Raw genomic sequence first — 23,764 nt, 5'->3', positions numbered from 1 at the left:
TCTTTCAGCCTTCATATGTCATGTCATTGTCTAGTATTTGCTTGCTGCTTACTTACAGCAGGGAATGTACAGAAGTTAAACATCAGCCAGGAGCCAGCATAGAAGGGCAAAATAATTAAATATTGAATGTGTGTTAGAAGTTAGGAATGGAAACTTTATCTTTTAGATCAAGTTCATGCTCATGTAAATGGAGAATTGGATATTCAGTGTATGATTTATGTAAATCTATGATTTACAGGGATGCTGAGCACTGATTCAAGGAGAACTGCAGGTACCTTTATCTATAGCTCAAGAGTTACTATGTTAGTTTGAAGTCCAAGAAGAAACTTTCAGTTTGAATGATGTAAATCCCACTAATAAGCAGGGAAGCTGGGATGGGCCGTGGTTAAAGCACTTAACTCAAGAAATCTAAAGTCAATTCCTCCTCCTATCACAGACTTTCTGTGTGACCTTGAACCACTCAAGATAAGAAATTTAAAGCAGAGTAAGGGCTTATCTGCAGGGGAAATTTGCAAACATAAGGAAACCACTATAATTATACTGCTATAACTCCCCATGTGGACACACTTCTTTTGGAATGAGTGCCTTCTCCGTGTTAGTTTGTGTTGGTTTGGAAGTGGTATGAATTAATCTAGAAAAAGGCATTCCTATTCCAGACTAAGTGTGTCCACATGGGAAGCCAAACTGATATAGTTATAATAATAAATTTCCTATTGTGGATAAGCCCAGAGAATTAGGTGCTTAATTGACATTGAAATTCAGTGAGTCGGGTGCCTAACTCCCTTAGACTCCTTTGAAAATGCCTGCCTTAATCTTTTCCTTGAACCTCCTTTTCCCAGCTATAACATGAGGTACTTTCTCACCTCACAAAGGCATTGAGAGTAAATTCATTAATATTTGTGATTGATGAGATACGTTTGAGTACCTAGATTAGTGATCGGCCTTCTACAATGTAAATGTAAGGTCTGTCATGTGGTTTGAATATTATCTTGGGTGCTTGCCCTGACTTTAGCATAGTTTTAATATACTAAAGGTCACGTTTTACCTTCAACTGAAAAATCAAATAGTTTCTTTTAGGTAAGAGAAGGCAAGATGTACTCTGTGTTCCCACTAATTTTTTCTGATAAAATTTTGTAGAAAAATAAAGACACTGATGCTCTTTCGGTGTTCACATTGTACTACTGCAGTAAAATGAGTCATCATTCCTCAGAGGCTTCCAGGCTCATTCGGCCAGCACACCGCAGTTAATATATATTTTGGCAATACTATGCAGAAGTTTGCAGGACACAACTGATTTTTAATCTACAAATTATGCTTTCTAGTCTCTCTGTTTGAAACAAACAAAACATCTCCTTTTCTTCCTACCTCTTTTTTAGAATTAAAAAAACACAGAAACCCATTACCCAGTGATGTAACTGAATGAGAGTTCATTTAAACCAGAATATCGTTTTTAGATGGAAGGAATCAACTAGCAAAAATCTTTTGGGTATGAAGTTTTAAAAAAGGAGGGCCTAATGCTGACGTGAATACAATGATTTTATAATATACACAGGACTTCTCCCTGGAGAAAGTGGGAGACAACTCTAAGTAGAAATTAAATATGTTTCAAAAATAACTGGGAAGACGTCTAAGTGTTTAGAGCTCCAAAATATAGTTAAGACAATATAGGAAATGAGATTAGGGGGTTGTCAGACCCGTCATTTCCTATTAATATGCATTCTGCACCTAGGATTGAGCCAGCTTGTTAAAATATTCATATGAGGGAGAAATGTGATATGTGCAAGGTTCATAACACAGACAAATCAAATCATTTCTTCCTATGTGGAAAGTAATGTAAAATATATTAGCACAACATTTTCAAATGTAATTTACTCCTGGTGGATTTCTGCACCAGCAAAATAAAAATTCTGCACACAATATTTTAAAATTATGCATATTTTATGTATCAAAAATAACAATATAATCACACCAGTTTCAATTTTTTTTGATCATTTAGTTCAAAATACTTGTCAGCAAGTTGGTCTGTAACAATACAGAAAAGAAAAAAGATTCAGAAAATATTTTTTAACAAATAGATTCCTTACTAGGCATATTAATACAGAATTCTGAGTAATAATTCATTTAAACTACTATACAGAAATGTATTTTCTGCACCTCTCAGAAGCAGTGCAAAGGCTTGGGGAGATCAGGGGTAATGGAGGAGCTGAGGGAGAGGGAAGTAAATTGCTGGAAAGGAGCCTGGGTGTGAACTTGGAGGGTTTTAGGTATGGGTGGGAAAAGTATGGAACAGGTTTTTGGGAGTGGAGGGAAGAGATTGTAGGGAGCTTCCCCCATGCAGACCCTGGCTGACCCCTAGCCTCTCCCATTCAGTCAGGCACATTTGCCACTGTCCCATGAAATGTACCTCTTCCCCCTATCCCCACTCAGCCACCGTCTGTCCCTATGTAGCTCTGCACCTCCTCCCCTGTCACCATGTTGCCCTGGACCTCCTTCCCCCATGTGGCCGTGTTCCTCCACTCCCATTCAGCCCCTGCTGCATAGTCTGTCCTCCCCTACTAGCCCTTATGAGCCCCTGTCCCGCACAGCACCCCATGTTGTCAGTCTCTCCATAGCCCCTGTCTCCTGACCTGGCCTGACTGGTGCTGTGAAGAAGGCAGGCTCTTTCTATTCCCTAGCTAGCCAGGAGCTGCTGCTGTGGACTATCGCCACAGTGCCTTCTGGTGGGCAAAAGGTGGAACTGCGGAAATTTTCTGCTGGCAGCTGCGGCTGTTCTCGTGCCAACCACAGTGCCCTGTGGTAAGCAACAGGCAGAACTGCAGCGACATTTTGGCAGAAGCTTTTCTCTGTGTAAAAAAATTAAAAGTATGCATGGCTCATTCATTATGCGCACCTGCAGTAGCACAGATTTCCCTTAGGAGAAGTAATTGTCCACTGGAACATATAGAAAACTGTCAGCGAAGTATTTGGTAAAGCTTGCATCTGTGGCATTCACTTGTGATGGGTGAAGAGGAGAATCTGAGAAATGCCATGTTCACTGCTTTTGCAATCTATTCAATATTTACCTTATTTTAAGATCATTTACAGACACATCATAACTTAAAAGACATGCAGGTTGTCATGCATCATCACAGAGTCCCAGAAAGGCTGTTGGTTTCTTTCTCATTGTGCCCCTTTACCTCTACTTTTGAAATCAATAGGGTCTTGGTAAGGGAAGGTTTATGTAGCCTGCACTTCCATTGCTGAGAATAGAATTGTTCATCCTGAGACATCTTACTTTTATAAGTCTGACCTCTCTTATTGTGATTTTGAAATAAGATGCAGCTGCTGATCTTTGTCAATATTTGTGGTTTGTATTTGTTACTTGGTTTTGTTTTCTTTGTTTGTTTTAAAGAACATATTAATTATAAAGACAAAAGCTGAGCAAGAAATCTGTCACAACCCTTATATTAGGTCCTTTCTGTGTTGTAGTTCAAGATCTGAGTGATGTATTTAGCACCATTACAATAGATTCACTACTCAGCATTTATTGCTAGAATCCTGCACATCTATTTTAGACATCCTTACATGAAAGCTAGGCATGAATATATCAAGTGAAGGTCATTTTCATTCCTCTTCTGAAGAAAAAATATGAGTGTCGTGCAACTAAAGGAGAAGTGTTGTTTAATTAGCTCATTGCACTATATGGATGTAAACCAGGGGTCAGCAACCTTTCAGAAGTGGCATGCCGAGTCTTCATTTATTCACTCTAAGGTTTCTCATGCCAGTAATGTTTTTAGAAGGTCTCTTTCTGTAAGTCTATAATATATTGTTGTTTGTAAAGTAAATAAGGTTTTTAAAATGTTTAAGAAGCTTCGTTTAAAATTAAATTAAAATGCAGAGCCCCCCGGACTGATGGTCAGGACCTGGGCAGTGTGAGTGCCAATGAAAATCAGCTTCCGTCCGCCTTTGGCACGTGTGCCATAGGTTGCCTACCCCGATATAAACTAACAGTAGCCATTATGTAGTCAGTGGTTATGGCCTGGTCTACACTACGCATTTCAACTGATTTTAGCAGAGTTAAACCAATTTAACACTGCACCCGTCCACACAACGAGGCCCTTTATATCGATATAAAGGGCTCTTTAAACCGGTTTCTGTACTCCTCCTCGACAAGAGGAGTAGCGCTGAAATCGGTATTACCTTATCAGATTAGGGTTAGTATGGCCGCAAATCGACGGTATTGGCCTCCGGGCGGTATCCCACAGAGCACTACTGTGACCACTCTGGACAGCAATCTGAACTCGGATGCACTGGCCAGGTAAACAGGAAAAGCCCCGTGAACTTTTGAATTTCATTTCCTGTTTTACCTGCGTGGAGAGCTCACCAGCACAGGTGACCACGCAAAGCTCATCAGCACAGGTAACAATGCAGTCTCCTGAGAATTGAAAAAGAGCTCCAGCATGGACCGCATGGCAGGTACTGGATCTGATCGCTCTATGGGGTGAGGATTCTGTGCTAACAGAACTCCATTCCAAAAGATGAAATGAAAAAACATTTGAAAAAATTTCCAAGACTATGATGGAGAAAGGCCACACCAGGGACTCAGTGCAGTGCAGAGTGAAAGTTAAGGAGCTCAGACAAGCCTACCAGAAAACCAAAGAAGCAAACGGAAGGTCCGGGCCAGGGCTGAAAACATGCCGCTTCTACACTGAGCTGCATTGACTTGTAGGGGGGTCTGCCACCAGTTCCCCACCCCTATCCATGGATTCCGAGATGGGGGTGGTAATCTCAGCCATGGCTGAGGATTCTGCGGACGGGGAAGATGAGGAGGAGGAAGAGGAAGACGAGCTTGCAGAGAGCACACAGCACTCCATTCTCCCCAACAGCCAGGAGCTTTTTCCTCACCCAGACGGAATTGCCCTCCCCGCCCTCCCAAGCCAGTAGCCCAGACAATGAAGCCATGGAAGCGACCTCTGGTGAGTGTACCTTTGTAAATATAAAACATGGTTTAAAAGCAAGCATTTTTTAATGATTGATTTGCCCTGAGGACTTGGGATGCATTCGCGACCAGTACAGTTATTGGAAAAGTTTGTTAACATGTCTAGGGATGGAGCGGAAATCCTCCAGGGACATCTCCATTAAGCTCTCCTGGAGGTACTTCAAAAGCCTTTGCAGAAGGTTTCTGGGCAAGGCAGCCTTATTCCGTCCACCATGGTTGGACACTTGACCACGCCATGCATGTAGCAAGTAATCTGGTATCATTGCATGACAAAGCCTAGCTGCATATGGTCCCGGTGATTGCTGGCATTCAAGCAACATCCGTTCTTTATCTCGCTGTGTTATCCTCAAGAGAGTGGTATCATTCGTGGTAAACTGGTTGAAATTCAGGAATTTAATTAAGGGGACAGAGATGACCATTCCTACTGCCCTGTTTGCCTGTTGCTTAAAAGAAATCCTTCCTTGCAGGTAGCCAAGCGGGGGGAGGAAAGGGGGGGGTAATAGCACTGAGCTTTTTCGCGTTTGGCTTGCAGGGATCTTCCCTGCTACCAGCCACGCGGTGGCGGGGGAAGGGGAGTGATTAGCAGTGATCTTCCATGATACCAGCCATACGGTGGGGGGAGGGGTAAAGTGATCATCCCAGAGAATTGGATGAGGGAGTGGTTTCTGCTGCTGCATGTTAACAGGAAAGAAGCAGCACTGAAGGGCTTTGCTTGGTATTTGGGAAAGGAGGGCACTGTGTATATGAAGGCTGCAGAAGCCGAAAGACAATGGCTTACCATGGCTGCATGCAAGCTGAATTCTGCTGCCCGGACCTGCGTCTGTGAGATCTCTAACGCCAGAGCCACAGACACTCAATATTAAGATGCAAAATGCGACCTTGTAGTGAAATCACATGTGCTGTGTAAGGTGAATAGTGTTGTTCACTGTGAAAGAGTATAACTATTGTTCTGTAAAATGTATCTTTTTAAATACTTTTCTCCCTTTTTTTACCTCCCTCATGCAGCTGCAAATTTTTCAAGCCTCCCTACTCCATCCCGAAGGCTATCTCAGATAAGGCGGAGGAAAAAAAAGACGCGAGACGACATGTTCTCAGAAATCATGGAAGTAATCCACAATGAAAGGGCTCATCTGAATGAATGGAAGGATTTGGTATCAAATTACAGGAAAGATGCCAGTGAACGAGAGGACAGGAGGGGTGCTTGAGATGAGAGGTGGCGCCAGGTGTAGGCAGGAAGATATGCAGTGGCGGGATGCAATGCTGGGGCTGCTGCATGATCAAACTGACATCCTCCGACGTCTGGTGGAGCTTCAGGAACAGCAGCAGGGTCACAGAGTGCTGCTGCAGCCCCTGTGTAACCACCCTCACCACTCACCACATCTTCCTCACCCAGACGTGTAAGAAAGCGTGGGGGAAGGCTTCGTGCACTTGCCCACTCCACCACCGTGGACAGCCCAACCAAAAGGCTGTCATTACTTTAAAATATTTTTTTGGACCTTTTCCTTCCCTCCTATGCTCCTCCCAAACCACACCCAGGATACCTTGTCAGTTCTCTCCCACTTTTTATAATGACTTTTTAATAAAGAATACATGATTTTTAAACGATAGTGACTTTAATTCCTTAAGCAAGCTGTAATCGAAGGGGGAGGGTGGGTTGCTTACAGGGAATGAATCAATCAAGGTGGGTTTCATCAAGGGGAAACAAACACAACAGTCACACCGTACCCTGGCCCGTGATGAAACTCGTTTTCAAAGCTTCTCTGTTGCGCACCACTTCGTGGTGTGCTCTTCTAATCGCCCTGGTGTCTGGCTGCGCATAATCAGCAGCCAGGTGATTTGCCTCAGCCTCCCACCCCACCGTAAAGGTCTCCCCCTTACTCTGGCAGATTGTGGAGCACAAAGCAAGCAGCAATAACAATGGGGACATTGGTTTGGCTGAGGTCTGAGCAAGTCAGTAATGTGCGCCAGCGCGCCTTTAAATGGCCAAATGCACATTCTACCACCATTCTGCACTTGCTCAGCCTGTAGTTGAACAGCTCCTGACTACTGTCCAGGCTGCCTGTGTATGGCTTCATAAGCCATGACATCAAGGGGTAGACTGGGTCACCCAGGATAACTACAGGCATTTCAACATCCCCAACTGTTGTTTTCTGGTCTGGGAAGTAATTCCCTTGCTGCAGCCGTTTAAACAGAGTAGTGTTCCTGAAGACGCTAGCGTCATGAACCCTTCCTGGCCATCCCACGTGGATGTTGGTGAAACATCCCTTGTGATCCACCAGTGCTTGCAGCACCATTGAAAAGTACCCTTTGCGGTTTACGTACTGGGTGCACTGGTGCTCCGGTGCCAAGATAGGGATATGGGTTCCATCTGTCGCCCCCCCCCCCCACAGTTAGGGAATCCCATTGCAGCAAATCCATCCACTATGACCTGCACGTTTCCCAGAGTCACAACCTTTCGTAGCAGCAGTTTAATGATTGCTTTGGCTACTTGCATCACAGCAGCCCCCACAGTAGATTTTCCCACTCCAAATTGATTCCCAACTGACTGGTAGCTGTCTGGCATTGCAAGCTTCCAGAGGACTATTGCCACTCGCTCTTCAACTGTGAGGGCTGCTCTCATCTTGGTATTCTGGCGTTTCAGGGCAGGGGAAAGCAAGTCACAAAGTTCCATGAAAGTGCACTTACGCATGCGAAAGTTTCGCAGCTACTGCGAATCGTCCCACACCTGCAAAACTATGCAGTCCCACCAGTCTGTGCTTGTTTCCTAGGCCCAAAATCGGCGTTCAATGGCTATAACCTGCCCCATTACCAACAGGATCTCCAAAGTGCAGGGGCCCGTGGTTTGAGAGAATTCTGTGCCCATGTCCTCATCAGTCTCGTCGCTGCTCTGCCGTAGCCGCCGCCTCCTCGCCTGGCTTTGCAGGTCCCGGTTCAGCGTAAACTGCACGAGAATGCGCAAGGTGTTTACAACGTCCACGGTTGTGGTCTTGATCTGAGCAGGGTCCATGCTTGCTGTGCTATGGCTTTTGCACAGTTCACCCAGGAAAAAAGGCGCGAAACGGTTGTCTGCTGCTTTCACGGAGGGAGCGGTGAGGCTGTACCAGAACCACCCGCGACAATGTTTTTTGCCCCATCAGGCACTGGGATCTCAACCCAGAATTTCAAGGGGCGGAATAGCTACCCACAGTGCAACGCTCTGGAAATCGACGCTAGCCTCAGTACATGGACGCACACCACCGAATTAATGTGCTTAGTGTGGCTGCGTGCGCTCGACTTTATATAATTTGTTTTACAAAACCGGTAGTGTAGACGTACCCTATGCCTAGAATGATCACTAGTTAGCAGTTTATAGAGACGTGTATGACTTTGGTTTTCTCCACTTTAGTCTCTTACATTTAATACAGTAGAAAGATATTTAAATTTTTAAACACATTTTATATGTAACTGAAGTAACTATTTTGAACACCAAATCACTAAATACTTTTCTTATATAGGAGATAGATTTACTACGTATAGATTATGGAAGTAAAAGATTAAAAAGGACATTGAAAATTTAAAAATCACACTTCTTTCTGAAAATATTTTTAGAAGTAACATGTTTAATTACTGTAATGCAAGAGATTACTACTTTCCTCCAGTTTTACATATTATTTACTTTTGTATTTGACAGCAATGTCTAAAGAATCAAGTTTATGGCTTCCCTTCATAGTAACTTAGTTTCACTTACTGATTTGTGTGGGTCTTTCACACAATGAGGAAAGGTTAACAACGACAACAGCAAAAAACTTGGTCTGAAATATTGTCTGAGGGGCTCAAATGGGCATAGAACTTGCTATTTCTTTTAGCTCATTTTGTGTAGATACTACTACTAACTTTTATTATACAATTGTCTGAATTTCAAAGTACTATAAATGTAATAACATATTTAAACATCTTGCCATATAGCCTAGTTTTCTGGGTTCCTTCAGTTCATTTCCTTATATAATGTGAGTAAAAATTTGGAATTAAGAAGTACTACTTTGTATTATAATTGGACATCTTTGGTGACAATGTAATAATTGCTGCACCTTTTTCTGTTTTGTACCTTGAAAACATATTACCAGCCCTCGACTGTTTCTGCGAAAATGTGTTTCTGTGCAACATCAAGAAATAGTTTCCCATAAAAATAAAACTAATTTGTTTTTCAACAATTTATAAATATGAAGACTATTTGCCTACCAAAGGATATATTGCAGGGATGCTGTGTATCGTCTTTTTCCTGATGCTTTGCATTTTTGAGGTAGCTTAACACTTTTTGGATGATGTTTCTTTTTGACATTCTGTTTCCTGATTGCTAGCAGAGAGCGAAGAAGAGGATGACCTTGAAATGGAAGTTGAAGATCAAGATAGTAAAGAAGCTGAAAAGCCAAACATTAATTTTGACACCAGTTTGCCAACATCGCACGTGGTATGTGGTTTTTCTGTGTGCCTTCCACAGTATCTTAAGCATCCTTGTGAAGCGGTTTTGATCCAGTTGTATGTAAATATACAGGCTTGGATTTAATTAAAGCTTTTGAATAAATGCAGTGGCATTCCTAGTGTTGTCAGGTTACTTAGACTATTCTTTCAAATATTGTCCCAGGAATCCCTCCTTTTAGTTATAGTAGTAATGGAATAGAGCCCCTAGGTACATATAACTAACTTGAACTTCTACAAGAAACAAATGGTGGATATTTAATTTAGCACAGTTCTAATTGGTGATCTCCATCATATACTTAATGAATATGGGATTATATCCTAAGAATGGCCGCAGTGGTCACCCTTATTTTCAGCGTAGAATCGAATGGCTGCTTGAAGCCACCATCCTCTCGTGTATAAGTGGGTCTTCCAGAGTAAGGTTGTGGCATTTTGACAAAGCAGTAAGTGTTCACGGCTGTAGCCTCTGGCATGCCAGTTCTGTCTGAAAATAACAGACTTCACACATCCAGCAAAAGTATATCATAGTTTCAGAACTAATTGAAAAATCTTCAATTTAAATATAATTCAAAGTTTTTACATGCTGAAAAGGCCAGGCATTTTAAAAAAAAAATCAAACACAGTAAAAACTCAAGTTTTCATGAACTTGAATGGGCACCATCTCTAGGTAGCAATGTGCAAAATTATGTTTATTGTAAGGCCAGCAGAACAATCTGTAAAATATTCCTTTGACATTAAAATGTTGCAGGATTCCTGCACTGTTGTCCTTCCACTTCTCTTAGCGTGTTACTAAATCCATGGGCATTTTTAAAAAGCGACAAAGAGTCCTGTGGCATCATATAGACTAACAGACATATTGGAGCATAAGCTTTCATGGGTGAATGCATGCTGACGAAGTGGGTATTCACCCATGAAAGCTTATGCTCCAATACATCTGTTAGTCTATAAGGTGCCACAGAACTCTTTTTTTCGCTTTTTACAGATCCACACTAACACGGCTACCCCCTCTGATGATGGGCATTTTTGTAACTTAAGTGCAGCTTGCAGGCCAGAAGCCCCTTATGGAGTGCTTGCTGATGAGCTGCAGGGAACTGACTAATCATTTGGCAATGATTCTCTTGCTCATTTCTAGCTGTTAAATCATTATATATTTTCCTAATATTACTTTTCCATTTAAGCAATTGGTATAGTTGCCACAGGAATGTTATGTGATCTCAAATATAAGATGGGTACACGTGATTGTGAATGTGAGGGAAGGTGACCTATTAATATAAAGATGCAGTCCGCAAAGAACCCCTGTATTAATCTGTTAGAACCAGTTTTTTATAATCTTTATTCCTTCATTGTTCAATATTTTTAGAAACTTTGCAAATACTATTATGTTGTCATCTCCTCAGGCTAGACATTTGGTCTTGCTTTATACCTATCAAGCACCAAAACTTGTAGCTCTCAAAAGTAATATGCTGTAATATATATTTTTTGCTTTACAGTATTTGGGTTCTGATATGGAAGAGTTTCATGGGAGAACGGTGCACGATGACGACAGCTGTCAAATGATTCCAGTGTTGCCCCATGTGGTAATGATGTTGATTCCTGGACAAACCTTGCCTCTTCAGCTTTTTCACCCTCAAGAGGTTAGCATGGTGCGGAATTTAATTCAGAAAGACAGAACCTTTGCTGTTCTTGCATACAGGTAAAATACTCAGTAGTTACTGATGCTATGAAGCTTATGTTTTGTCACTGATTTCTTTGGGCAGAATATTAAAAACAGATGGCTGAAACACTTCTGCCATATATTACATGCTTTAATGGCTTATAGAGTTGTGTGTTAGAAAACCAAGTTTGCCTAATTATGTAAAGATTTAATTGGTTTGTTTCACGACATCACAAACATAATCCCCTTTGAAATATGGAGGATAATACATTTTGGGGTTTTTTTATGTGAATATTTTATTGGTTTAATTAAATGTTTGAATGCAGTGCTCTCTTTGCTTAAAATGAAAAGTCTCAGGGTCTGTAACATAAGGACACAAACCAGAGGTTAGCTTCTTATTTTCTAGAACTTTATTTATTTAAAAGTGTGTTTTGCATGTGTAATCGAAAGTATGTATTTCTGATTCTCTTTTCCCCAAATTAAAACCACAGACCGCATAACTTGTATGTAACATACTTAGACATATGATTCAAATAGAGCTAAGGCAAATGAGGAGATAGTGGAGGGGTGTGTGTGTGTGTGCGCGCGTGCGCCAAGATGTCAGGCTTTTCTCATTGCTTTGGTTCTTAGCTGTCCCTTGTCGTTTTCTCCCTTGTTTTCCTCTTCCCCTGTCGTAGGCAGTGTACCCTGGAAAGATGCTGTTCTTGCCACGCGCCTCACCGCCATATAAGAGCTGAGGGGGTCTCCATGAGTCCTAGTTAAAACAGTCAAATTGCAATAGCTCCTCCTTCTTTCCCTCCCTCTTTCACTCCCCACCTGCCCCAGCCAAAGAGGTGTTCCACAAGGGATTAGAAAGAAGTAGAAATATGGTTTCTTTCTGTACAGTAGCTGATGTGGGAAGAAGCCACTGCAGCCCCTCATTATCTAAAGGTCTTGAACTCCAGCAATCTTGGGAGCATTAACCAAGGTTCCTCACTTCAGAATCAAGTCCTGCCTATGTATTGCCCAGACTGGTTAAGAATTTGCAGTCCCCCGCCCCTCCTCCCCAATAGAGATGTTACTAGATCATACTGGGGGCAAGAGACACTATTTTCAGAACCATACAGTCTTAAGAATTTGTTAGTATGTTCATTATCAATTTTAAAGACAGAATTGTGTGTGTTATGATTATGTCATGGCAGAATCATTCTCCTTGCAGATCAGCCATGTGCTGAGTCTGAAGGGTTTTTTTGCTAAGCAATTTTTGAATAATTGGTAAACACACAAAATAAACAAAATTAGACTTTATTTTTTAAATGAAAACAAATATTGCTTCCCCTTTGTAATAATTCAGATAGCTGAAGAGATTTTCCTCCTCAAAGTTAAAAACAAAAACAGTTTTAGGCTAAGACGAAGCATGGATAATTTCAGCTCTAAAGGAGACTTTTTAAGAAAGTGATGAATGAGTGAAAAATGAAGATGGGAGGGTTAATGGAAGTTGAGTGAACACTACCTACTGTACAGATTACAATGTGTATCTTATGCTCTTTTTTAGCAATGTACGTGAAAGGGAAGCACATTTTGGAACAACAGCCGAAATATATGCCTACCGAGAAGAACAGGAGTTTGGAATTGAAACAGTCAAAGTGAAAGCAGTAGGAAGACAGAGGTTCAAGGTGCTTGAAATAAGAACTCAGTCAGATGGGTAAGAAAATAGAGTATGTATGCATCTCTGTGTTCAGCAAAATTAGTGACTTCCAGCACTTTTTGTAATTGGTTGGTAAAATATGACTCTGAAGAAATTTTCCCTCTGAAGAAAATTTGTACTCTTCCCAATGCAACATTTTAACTGTAGTGCTCTGAAATCATGCCTCTCAGGGTCACTGAACTGATTAGTCATTACGGATCAGGCTGTATTTTTAAGGTTGCTTGATGCTGCCCCTTATAAGACCCTGTTTTTAGTAGACTAGAACTTTACAAAATGTTAACTGCAAAATGATTCATCCATTTCTGAACTGAGGCTGAGGAAAAATACACTGATTTGCTGTGTTAATTTTTTTGGCAACTTCTTCTTTTAAAAGATTTACACACTGCTGCTTTGGAACAGGGACTTGAAATTTGGCCAAGGGCATGGCCTTTGTGTCAGGAATATGCTTTTTGCCATCTCCATGAAAACACACCCAGATTTGGTCAAGTTATAAGCCCTCGAAAAATTGCAATTCTCACTTGTTCAGTAGAGATTTCCTAGATTTTAGCAGCTAAATTCCATCTCTGCACATATCCCCATTATGCACATATGTTATGAAATAGTATGTGATATTGTAATTATAGACAATTTTTTCCACAGAACCCCTGCCTCTTTTAATGCAGAGAATGGGCCTGTTTTGAGGGTGAATCAGGATTGTGTAGTGAAGGAGACTATTGCCTGTAGGATCCCTAGTTTGTTGCAAATGTTTGAATGTTTGTAGTGAATGACGTAGGGGATCACAGGAAGGAAAAGAATGTCATGGTTAAGTCAGCTAAGTGTTGCCCCGGATAACTGGTTTCTGTCCCTGGCTCTGATGGATTTCATGTGTGATACTACTCAAGTCACTTAAACCAAACTTGGTTACTAATTGTGAGTTCCTCATTGTCTTCCTGACTAAGTCTCTGGAGTCTGATTTGCAGAAGGTGCTGAGGACTCTTAGCTACAACTGACGTCAATGGGGGCTATGCTTTGAACATATGAAGTGCCATATAATGGTAAATGCTCTGGGGGTGGAAAAAAATCAGCATCTCAAATGGGGCACCCAAAAATTAGTGGATACTGTTGACCTTAATCTCTGTGTCTCAGTTTCTCCACCTGTAAAATGTTGATGATGCTATGCCTTCATCTCATGCAGGTATTGAGGAAATAGATTCATTAATGTTTATGAAGCACTTTGACACTATAAGGATGAGCACCATAGAAAAGCCAATGAGGAAGTTAATTCTGTCTTCAGAGCAGGGAGGAATTAGTGTGCAATAAATAAGGCCTGGGGCTATTTGTTGAACAGTAAGGAAAAATTAAAATGTTGAATAGCTGCTCAATAAATAAGCACATCCATCCTGTGCACTGAATTAGGCAGAGGTCCTGTGGAAAAAGTAGTATGTGATCATGTAATCACATACTCACAATAAAAATTAAAATTGCACAGGCAACCTTCGTTCTGTTTCATTTGAGCTAGTCAGTATATTTACCTGTGGGGTTTTTTTTGTTCTGAATTGCGTTCAGCTCCAGAGGAGCAGTATCTCCATACCTTAGATGTCAGGCAATGTTTAGCCTTTTATCTGGACGGGACTAAACCATTTTGTGCTTTGCATCATTTATTTGTGTCATATGCAGACCACATGAGGGTTCAAGCAGTCTCTTCGCAAACTGTCTCCAAATGGATAACATCCTGCATCAAGATGGCATACATCTGCTCAGCGGGTGCGAGCTTGTTCTGTGCGGACTCAAGCAATGTCCATAGCGTTCCTCAGTGACATTTCCATATTGGAAATATGCAAGGGTGCTGTGTGGTCCTTGATACATTTGTTCACAAACCATTACTCCATAACCTCATATTCCACAGTGGATGCAAGCTTTGGTAGTGAGGTCCTGCAGTCTGAGTTTAGGTAGACTCTGAGCACTGCCTGCTGCAGCTGGGGGACAGGGCACTTCTGCTTGTGTTACCTAAGTGGAATACACAGCTGCATCTACTTGAAGAAAAAATGGGTATTTGTTGTAACTGGTTCTTTGAGATGTGATGGAGACCTGTATTTCACAACCCACCCTGATCCCCTCTGCATCAGAGTCTTGTTTCTGGGCATTTAGTGTGAAATTACTCCATTGGTGCCTCCTTCTCCACTGCATCAAACACTAACTTTTGTTCCTTTACTTTACCAGCTCAGGGTTTAGCTTTCCCATAATATAATCAATTTCTTATCTTATCTCACTGCTTTGTGATTCATCTCCTTCACTCCACCAATGATGTCAGCCTCTTTTACCAGCTGTCATTTCTCCCATAATCACTTCTCACCTTCTTCCTTGCTGCCCATTATGCATTAAACACTATTCCCTAATCAATTTGCAGGGAAGTTCTCTGTCCTCTATTATGATGCCTGTGGTAAATTACAGAATGATATTGGCTAGATTGGTGGCCTGTAGGTGATTCATTAAGACGTCTTGTCTGCTTATTAAAAAAAAAAAAAAAAAAAATTAGACACTTCTAAATTGTGCACTCAGTTAAGAATATATGCAACCTTGTATTCCCGGTACTGTCACCTATGTATTCCACTTTCTCCTCCTCCTATCAGAGATGCTGGAACAATTAGTATAGTGTGGGTGCTCAGAGCCATTGAACCAAACTGTCCGCCCTGCATACAGTGGAAACCACTTCAAGCGTCAGCACTCCTACACCCCTAGTTCCAGCACATATGTCTCCAATTATGTTCTGCACCTTGTTGGATCTTGTCTTTATTTAAAATGTAACCACTCTGGGTTAGAGACTGTATTTCTCTATATATTTGTACAGAGTGCTGCATTGTCCCCTACTGAGGACTATGGGTGGTACCAAAATACAAATAGTATTTTCATTTCTAAATTTACATTTAGAAATGAGATTTCCTGTCCACCCACTTAAAAGGAACAAAGTAAATGTTTGCATTCATTGTTCAGCACAGCAACATTCTTTTTAAAAAGAGGCATTAGAATATCAGCTAATTGAGCAATCTGATTAACTAATCATTCTGTTACTTTACAGTAACCTTAAGTAAAAGATTAAATAATTTGTTGCCATTTACAAAGGCCAGTACTGCTCTGCTCTTCCTAACCCTCTAATTTTTTGCTTATATGTCACTGATCATTTGAATTTTGAAAGTTGTTGTTTGAACACAAGATGGCAGTACACAGTTAACCACAGTAGCAATCACGTCTGTTATGAAAATTGACTATCTGGAGATGGCAAAGATACAACTGTTGTGTTCTGCTGCTAGAATTTTTACTATGGCAATTACAACTTTTAGATGATGTTTTCACCTCTTAGTTCAGAGAGCCGAGAAAGTTTATTATCCCACAGCAAAATATGAATCAAGAAAATGTGAAACCTTAAGGAATTTGTTTTTTAGGTTTTTAGAAATAACTCACGATAGGGTCTCAGAATTATCTACAAACAAAATATTGTTTAACTTTTTAAAGATTAAATTTATTGTAGTGCTTCAGATCTTGTAATATAGTCTCCAACACATGTTCAGTTTTGTTGCATAGTTGGGGAGGCATTCTCATATTTGAAACTGTTCCCTGCACTTACACCTTGTACAACAAATACATAGTTAATAACTCCAGTGTGCTGTATTAAACTTCCCTAGAGTGACCTTTGAACCACAGTTAAAAATCAAAGGTTTCCTAAGTATATTTCTCTTGAACGTTTTTAAACCTTCCTGTTCTTTAAGTCACATAAAGTGACTATCAAAAACTAAAGGGTGCCATTCTTTTTTTTCATTGCTCACTTTCATCCTATTATTTATCTTCAGTAAATATTAAAATATCATTTTAGAATATGATCAGCATTTGTAGTCAAGGCAACAGTTACTACTAAAAATATGCAATGGGAAAGTACACATTAAATATACCAGAAAAAAAGAAGCAGAAATCTAAGTCTCATGCTTTTCTTGTTGAATTGAAACGTGGAATCACACTTTTAAGCTGACAAATTCATTTTAGTATTTTAGCATTCTTGATGCTGTGATGGGTTGAATCACAAAAACCACCTGGGAGCTTCCACCTCATGTGCCCAGACTACTTCTTCCCCTGCTTTCCCTGCCAGCTCGGGGCCCCAGCACCCTGTCTTGCTGAGCCAGACGCACCTGTCTGCTCCAACGAAGACCCAGGGTCTGAATTACTTGCCCCAAAGCTGCAGACTTAACTGAAGGCAGCTAACAGAAGTGTTCTTGTCTTTAACACCCAGATGCCCAACTCCCAATGGGCTCTAAACCCAAATAAATCCATTTTACCCTGTATAAAGCTTATGCAGGGTAAACTCATAAATCGTTCACGCTCTATAACACTGATAGAGATGCACAGTTGTTTGCTTCCACAGGTATTAATACAAACTCTGAGTTAAGTAATAAGTAAAAAGTGATTTTATTAAATACAGAAAGTAGGATTTAAATGGTTCCAATTAGTAACAGACTGAACAAAGTAAATCACCAAGCAAAATAAAATAAAATGCGCAAATCTATGTCTAATCAAACTGAATACCGATAATCTCACCCTCAGAGATGCTTCAGTAAATTTTTTCCTCAGACTGGACACCTTTCAGGCCTGGGCACAATTCTTTCCCCTGGTACAACTCTTCTTCCAGCTCAGGTGGTAGCTAGGGGATTCTTCATGATGGCTCCTCCTCTCTTTGTTCTATCCCTTTATGTATCTTTTGCATAAGGTGGGAATCCTTTGTCCCTCTCTGGGTTCCCACCCCTTCCTTCACAATGGAAAGACACCAGGTTAAAGATGGATTCCAGTTCAGGTGCCATGATCACATGTCACTGCAAGACTTCATTGCCCACTTGCCAGCACATAGGTATACAGGAAGACTTACAGGTAAAGCATAGCCGTCTGCAGTCAATTGTCCTGGTTAATGGGAGTCATCAAGATTCCATGCCACCATTAATGGCCCACACTTTGCATAATTACAATAGGCCCTCAGAGTTATATTTCATATTTCTAGTTTCAGCTAGAAGAGTGGTACATTTATACAGATAGGATGATCACACTCAGTAGATAACAAGCTTTGTAATGATACCTTACAAGAGACCTTTTCCATGAAGCATATTCCAGTTACATTATATTCACTCATTAGCATATTTTTACAAAACCATGTAGACTGCAACGTCACAGATTTATTATACTGTTAAGAGAACAGAACTTATAAAATACTTTCCTAATAAACAGTATTCCTGGTAGGGTGTGTGGGGGGGGTGGGGGAGTTTTTTTTTGTTTTTTATTTAAGTACATTGGCCTTTTTGGGGAGTATGTGACCTGATGTATAAGTGGAGTATAAAAATGTGATTACTGTCTGTATCTTATTTCTGCCAATTTTGAATTCTAGCTAATCACATAAGATTTAGGGCTTAAAGAATGCAAACTGCTTTTCAGCTAAACTTCCTTTCCGAGAGTTTGATATGTATTAGCTGACTGTTACTTTAATACAAAAAATAACTTGAGGAGACAAAAATCTAAAAATATAATGCTAAGGTGGTAGACTGTTCTGCTGTGACTCTACTTCCAACCTGACTTCAGTTATGATCACAATTCTGATACATATCCTATGCCCTTAAAAATGTTGATGATGCTTATTTTGTATCTCATGATAAAGGAAGCTAACTCAGAAAGAAAGAAACTAACCATGCTGAAAGTTTTAGGTAGTAGTTTCCACATTCCTGCATAAAAAGATGTGATAACAGAATATTCATTAAGTTTAAAGAAAAAAAATAGAGATTAAGAAATCTAACTGTTCTTAAACAGTGATACTTTATTCAGTATGTTGTTTTGAAAATGTGGGATACACTCAGCACCTAAAAGTGCTTCTGGTGGTTTGTTTATTAACTGGACCAAATTTCAGTGGACCACACCTTTTGAATTTAGCAAAGATGTGTTCTGTTTGCTTTCATATACATACATGCTATGCTATATAGTCACAACAGTAATTCAGTTTATACAAGTGAGACTTAAGCAACTCTAAAAATCTAATGAAATGGCTTCGTGTTTGAAGTTTTACAGTGCTGCATTGAGGTTTGTTCTTCTGCACATATTTACATAGGCAGTGGAATCTAAACTGTTGCTCTTCTAAATTTTTTGTATATATTTTTTTTCTTTGTCAGAATCCAGCAGGCTAAAGTACAAATCCTTCCTGAGCGAGTGCTGCCTTCGACTATGTCAGCAGTACAGTTGGAGTCTCTCAACAGATGCCACATATTTCCTTCTTCCAAACCTACAGCATGGCAGGACCAACATATACGTCAATGGTGGCAGAAATATCAAAAGGTCAGAAGCTAATTGTGGGGTGTGTTTTTTGTTTTTTTTATGGCATTTCAAAAATCAATATGTTCTATCTGTGTGTCTTTAAAGAAAAATGCACAAACTGGGACCCTATATGTCAGCCTTCTGCTTTTGCTGCAGATTGTGTGGGTTGTTTAGCAATGGACAACATTGGGCAGATACACATTTTGTATTAGATTAATTAGTCATATTTTAAATACCATGTCATTGCTTTGAGGGAAGTAATGCTGTATGTGTATATCTTGCTAAATTGCTGGGGAGGTATAAGGATTGCCTGCACGGGGAAATTCACCAGCAGAACTATACTATTACAGTTATTCTGCTATAATTATACTGGCCTAGCTCCCCGTGTGGACACTCTTATTTAGGCATAAGAATGCCTTTTTATTTACATAGCTTATGTGGCTAAGTCCACATGAAATCTGTTATTGTTTGTGGGGGCACTTAAATATAAAAAAAAATGTAAGCTAAGAATCTCAGGCTCCCAAGACACATTTACAAACACATTCTATCTATTGGGATGGTCAGTGTTAGGAGATTGTGATGATTGATACATAATGAGAATTAAATCTAAAGGCTTGATTTCTAGTTCCTCTCAAAAAGATTTTTTTTTTTCCCCTCATGTTATTTCCGGTCATCCATCAGTTTCTTTCCCCTTTCATTATCATCCCGACTTCTAGTACTTCAGGTGAATTATAGACCAGTCAGCCTAACTTCAATACTGAAACAAATTGTAAGCACTAAACAAAATAGCCAGCATGGATTTGTCAAGAAAAATCATGCCAAACCAACCTAGTTTCCTTCTTTGACAGGATTACTGGCCTACTGGTTAGGGGGGAAGCAGTACCTGTGATGTATCTTGATTTTAGTAAAGCTTTAGAAACAGTCCCACATGACATAAACATTTACTAGTTTGCTTATGTTAATGTTCTGTGTTGTTTTTCTGGCCGTTTCTGTAAGTGTACCTGGTTTGTTTTTTCTAAACTAGACTTCTTTATCATGTACATAATTGAACCTCACTAATCTTACGCTGATTAGTGAGGTTTGTAGAATACTGAGAGCTGGGGATAGGGTCAGCAAGTTGATATGTTGTTCTTTGTGGGCAAATAGAAGGGCTTCTTGACATGCCCTGGGCTTAGCTTTGACTTGAAAACTATTGGCCATCAGTGCTGCTACTACTGCTTCTGCTCCTGTCCTGGTGCTGCTGCCATGGCTTTGGTTTGGCTGTGGGAGAGAAGAGGGATGTGGTAGCTGATTTGTAGTGAAAAATTTTAGAGTGCCATCATTTCCTGTCTCTTTTCTGTGGCTCGGTAAATTCAGCTGAAGGGCAGAGGTGGCTTCTTTTTGTGGCTTTATTGATCTGTGGAAGCACTGAGAACTTGCACCAGTGGAAGAGCATGAGGAGTATCTGCAAGTGCTCTAATCTCCTTCCAGGCATTTGATATGTGGGTGAGAGGTAATCCACGGGTGACACTGTATTCCTGTATTATCCACAGGGAGGCAACTTCCCCAACATCAGAACTTCTGTGTTTACTTCCTCACTGAACAGCAAACTTGGAAGTCTACTTTCCCTTTGCAGCAGTTTAACAAAGTGCAAATCAGCGAGGTTCCATTATGCTTAATTTTTTGTATTTAAATACATAGTTTTTTCCTCTCATGTTAGGAATGGTGATCCTAGACCATAGACAACAATCTCATAGTCTGGATGCATTTTACATCTTCTACTAAATACTGTAAAGGAAATTTTATAAATGAGGTTTATGAACAGGCTGACAATGTAATACAAGAAATAGAAGTTACTTGGTCTTTTTTAATAAATTGACAGTGTCATGTTTTAAGATCACAGGCCCCTAAGTGTTAATCCAGTGCAAATTATGATAACATGTCCCTTTTTGAATAACACATTCTGAAGAATCCTGAATATCCCAAACTGATATTTGCTTAATGCCTTTTTGCTTAAATATAATCCTGTTTCACCCTCGTTATTGAAAAGAATCAGAAAGAAGGCAGAGCATAGCTGATTGCAAGTCCCTCCCTCCCTCCCTGCATATGTTAATCAGGTTGCCCCACACTTTTTCAGTGAAAAAAGGTGCTTTATGGCCAGAGTTCATCACCTGCAGAAAGTAACTCATCAACAGAAAATGCAAATCCAGCCTTTCTGAAGACCAAACCTCTGCAGGAATCAAAAGAAATCAGGTGTGTAGTGCTCCTAAAATCCTTTGCATCTCAATTCTCCCACCTGAGAAGTTGGTAGTTAACCCTAAGAAGTGGAGATATAGCCCATTTTTAGCACATTCATGTTGTAATTACATCTCTCTTCATATATTCTCAATATGATACCCATGTCTGAAATTATATACAAAGTATTTCTGCATACTGGACAGGTTATTAGGCACTGAAGTAAGTTATGTCTACCAGAGAACTACAGTATTTATATTTAACCTATTTGTTTTTGACAAACTCTATACTTCTAATGCTACTTCATTATTGTTGGCATAAGTTCAATACAAATATTTTGTTTTCAGGAGAGCTGGTGTATAATTTTTGGTTACATATTGAAATTTAAATTCAGAAAATTAATTTGATTTAATGCAACATTAAGGTTACATATTTAAAAGTCAGGAGATGCAAAGCATAAGGTTCACACAGAAACCTTTATTTGCCTATGTTGCATATGCTCTGTCTGTAAGTTCTAATAACGAGTGAAAGAAGGCATAATATATATGAATTGATGTTTCTATGAGAATCTTAACTACTTTATTTCCTTCTCTCCTTTTTAAAGATGCAGCTTTATGCTGCTGTAACTTAGCTTTTAGAATTGAATTCACTTTTTTTTTTTAAAGAGAAGAGGAGAAACTGCTATTGTACTTTAATAAGGTGTTGGTCATGACTAATGGGAATTTAACTTCAATTTCATTCATTTCCCCAGAGTATGCTCCACTGGTGCAAATCCTCTCTCCTTCCCTATGCCGTGGAGTTGCACCACTGCAGCTGTGCCAGTGGCTGAAATTGGGATAATCTACAATGTAAACGTTTCAAAAGAACCTAAGGGTGTGTCTTCACAGCACAGTTAGCTCTGGTTATGACTCAAGTCTTGTCCCTAACTCAATTCCTGTCCACATACAAAAATCTCTCCCTTATATTAAGAGGTATTTTAAACTCAACCTAGCTGGCCTATCAGGGAAGTGAGTTGAAACTCAAGTGATGCTGATGTTCAAGCTAGTAATGCAAGAGCTCAAATTACAGTAGCTAATGCAATCACTCTGCTAATCCAATCAGTCTGTGCTGTTGCTGCATGTTTGAATTTAATAACCATTTGAGACTGTCAAATAACAAGCTCAAATGGAATTATTTAATCAAAGATTTAATCAGAGATTAGTTCAACACCATCCAGTAATAAAAGATCTATTACCACCTTTGGTGTAAGTTAAAGAGCTGGTCTTTGTGTCTCTCCCCTGTGTAACTGGTGTGATGATGGCAGGTTTCATTTCCCTACCTAATTCTTAGTATGTCTATTTTTTATTTAATGGGGTATGAAACAAAGAAACCCCTTTATGGATGGAAAAAATATTTTCCCATGATTGATTTTTGCCATATGTTATGTTTTAATGTTTTTGTTTACCTCATTAATTATGGAATTTCCTTTATGGTATTTGTAGGCTACAGGTGTGATAAGCAAAAAGGGAATTCTAACCAAGTCACTATTCCTGACATCTGGCAATTTCCCAAGATATCTTTTAATGGATCTTCATTTCATCATTGCAGAAAGCATCTGCAATAATAATTGTTCCTTACCAAACAGACCTTCCTATATCTGTGTAGACTCTTTTGGTAGTTTGAGGGTGTCTCTTTCCTGGACAAAGCTGCAAAGAATCCTGTGGCACCTTAGAAACTAACAGACGTATTGGAGCATGAGCTTTCGTGGGTGAATACCCACTTCGTCAGATGCATGTAGTGGAAATCTTTCCTGGACATCCGTTTTCCCACAGAGTTGGATCTCTTATAGTCTAATATTCAGTCATAGGTCACTTACAGGTTATGGACCAATACTCTGGCCTTACTAGTCAAATGCACTTTGCTAATACCATAAAGAATTTGGGAGACTAGATAATATATAAATGAATTTAATATATGGTAAGAACCTCAGAGTTATGACATCTCAGGAATGGAGGTTGTTCGTAACTCTGAAGAAAACATTGTGGTTGTTCTTTCAAAAGTTTACAATTGAACATTGACTTAGTGAAGTTTCAAAGCTGTATTATGCAGAAGAAAAATGCTGCTTATAATCATTTTAATTTAAATGAAACAAGCACAGAAACAGTTTCCTTACCTTGTCAAATCTTTTTTTAATTTTTCCTTTATTCTTTTTAGTAGTTTACGTTTAACACAGTACTGTATTATATTTGCTGTGTGTGTGTGTCTGCTGCTGCCTGATAACGTATGTCCAGTTCCAAATGAGACGTTTGGTTGACCAGTCAATTTGTAACTCTGAGGTTCTACTGTACGGTCTTACAAGAGCAAAACTAATACATTGGCGACCTGGTCTGGTCCCCAGCTGCGAGGCTGTCAGTTCTTAGCTAATGCCTGCAGCCTGGGCAAGAACTAGCATCTGGCCTGCCAGTGTCACACGTACATCTTAGTA

At 39.9% G+C, this 23,764-nt stretch overlaps 1 protein-coding gene across 3 annotated transcripts in view; it reads left to right on the top strand.

The window, feature by feature from the left end:
- The window catches only part of CRBN (cereblon), a 43,373-nt gene that overhangs the window by 2,277 nt on the left and 17,332 nt on the right, over positions 1-23,764 (top strand). For 2 of the 3 annotated variants that reach the window (XM_050957490.1, XM_050957488.1), the window contains exons 2-5: positions 9,316-9,425; positions 10,924-11,126; positions 12,622-12,771; positions 18,945-19,107. In XM_050957490.1, coding sequence (XP_050813447.1) covers positions 9,316-9,425; positions 10,924-11,126; positions 12,622-12,771; positions 18,945-19,107 — 626 coding nt within the window. The remainder of the gene's footprint in view (positions 1-9,315; positions 9,426-10,923; positions 11,127-12,621; positions 12,772-18,944; positions 19,108-23,764) is intronic. The other variant, XM_050957489.1, reaches the window with a different exon arrangement.

The sequence above is a fragment of the Gopherus flavomarginatus genome, chromosome 6 (assembly GCF_025201925.1).
Source record: "Gopherus flavomarginatus isolate rGopFla2 chromosome 6, rGopFla2.mat.asm, whole genome shotgun sequence".
NCBI classification, from domain to species: Eukaryota; Metazoa; Chordata; order Testudines; family Testudinidae; genus Gopherus; species Gopherus flavomarginatus.
This window is presented reverse-complemented; position numbering and strand designations above follow the sequence as displayed.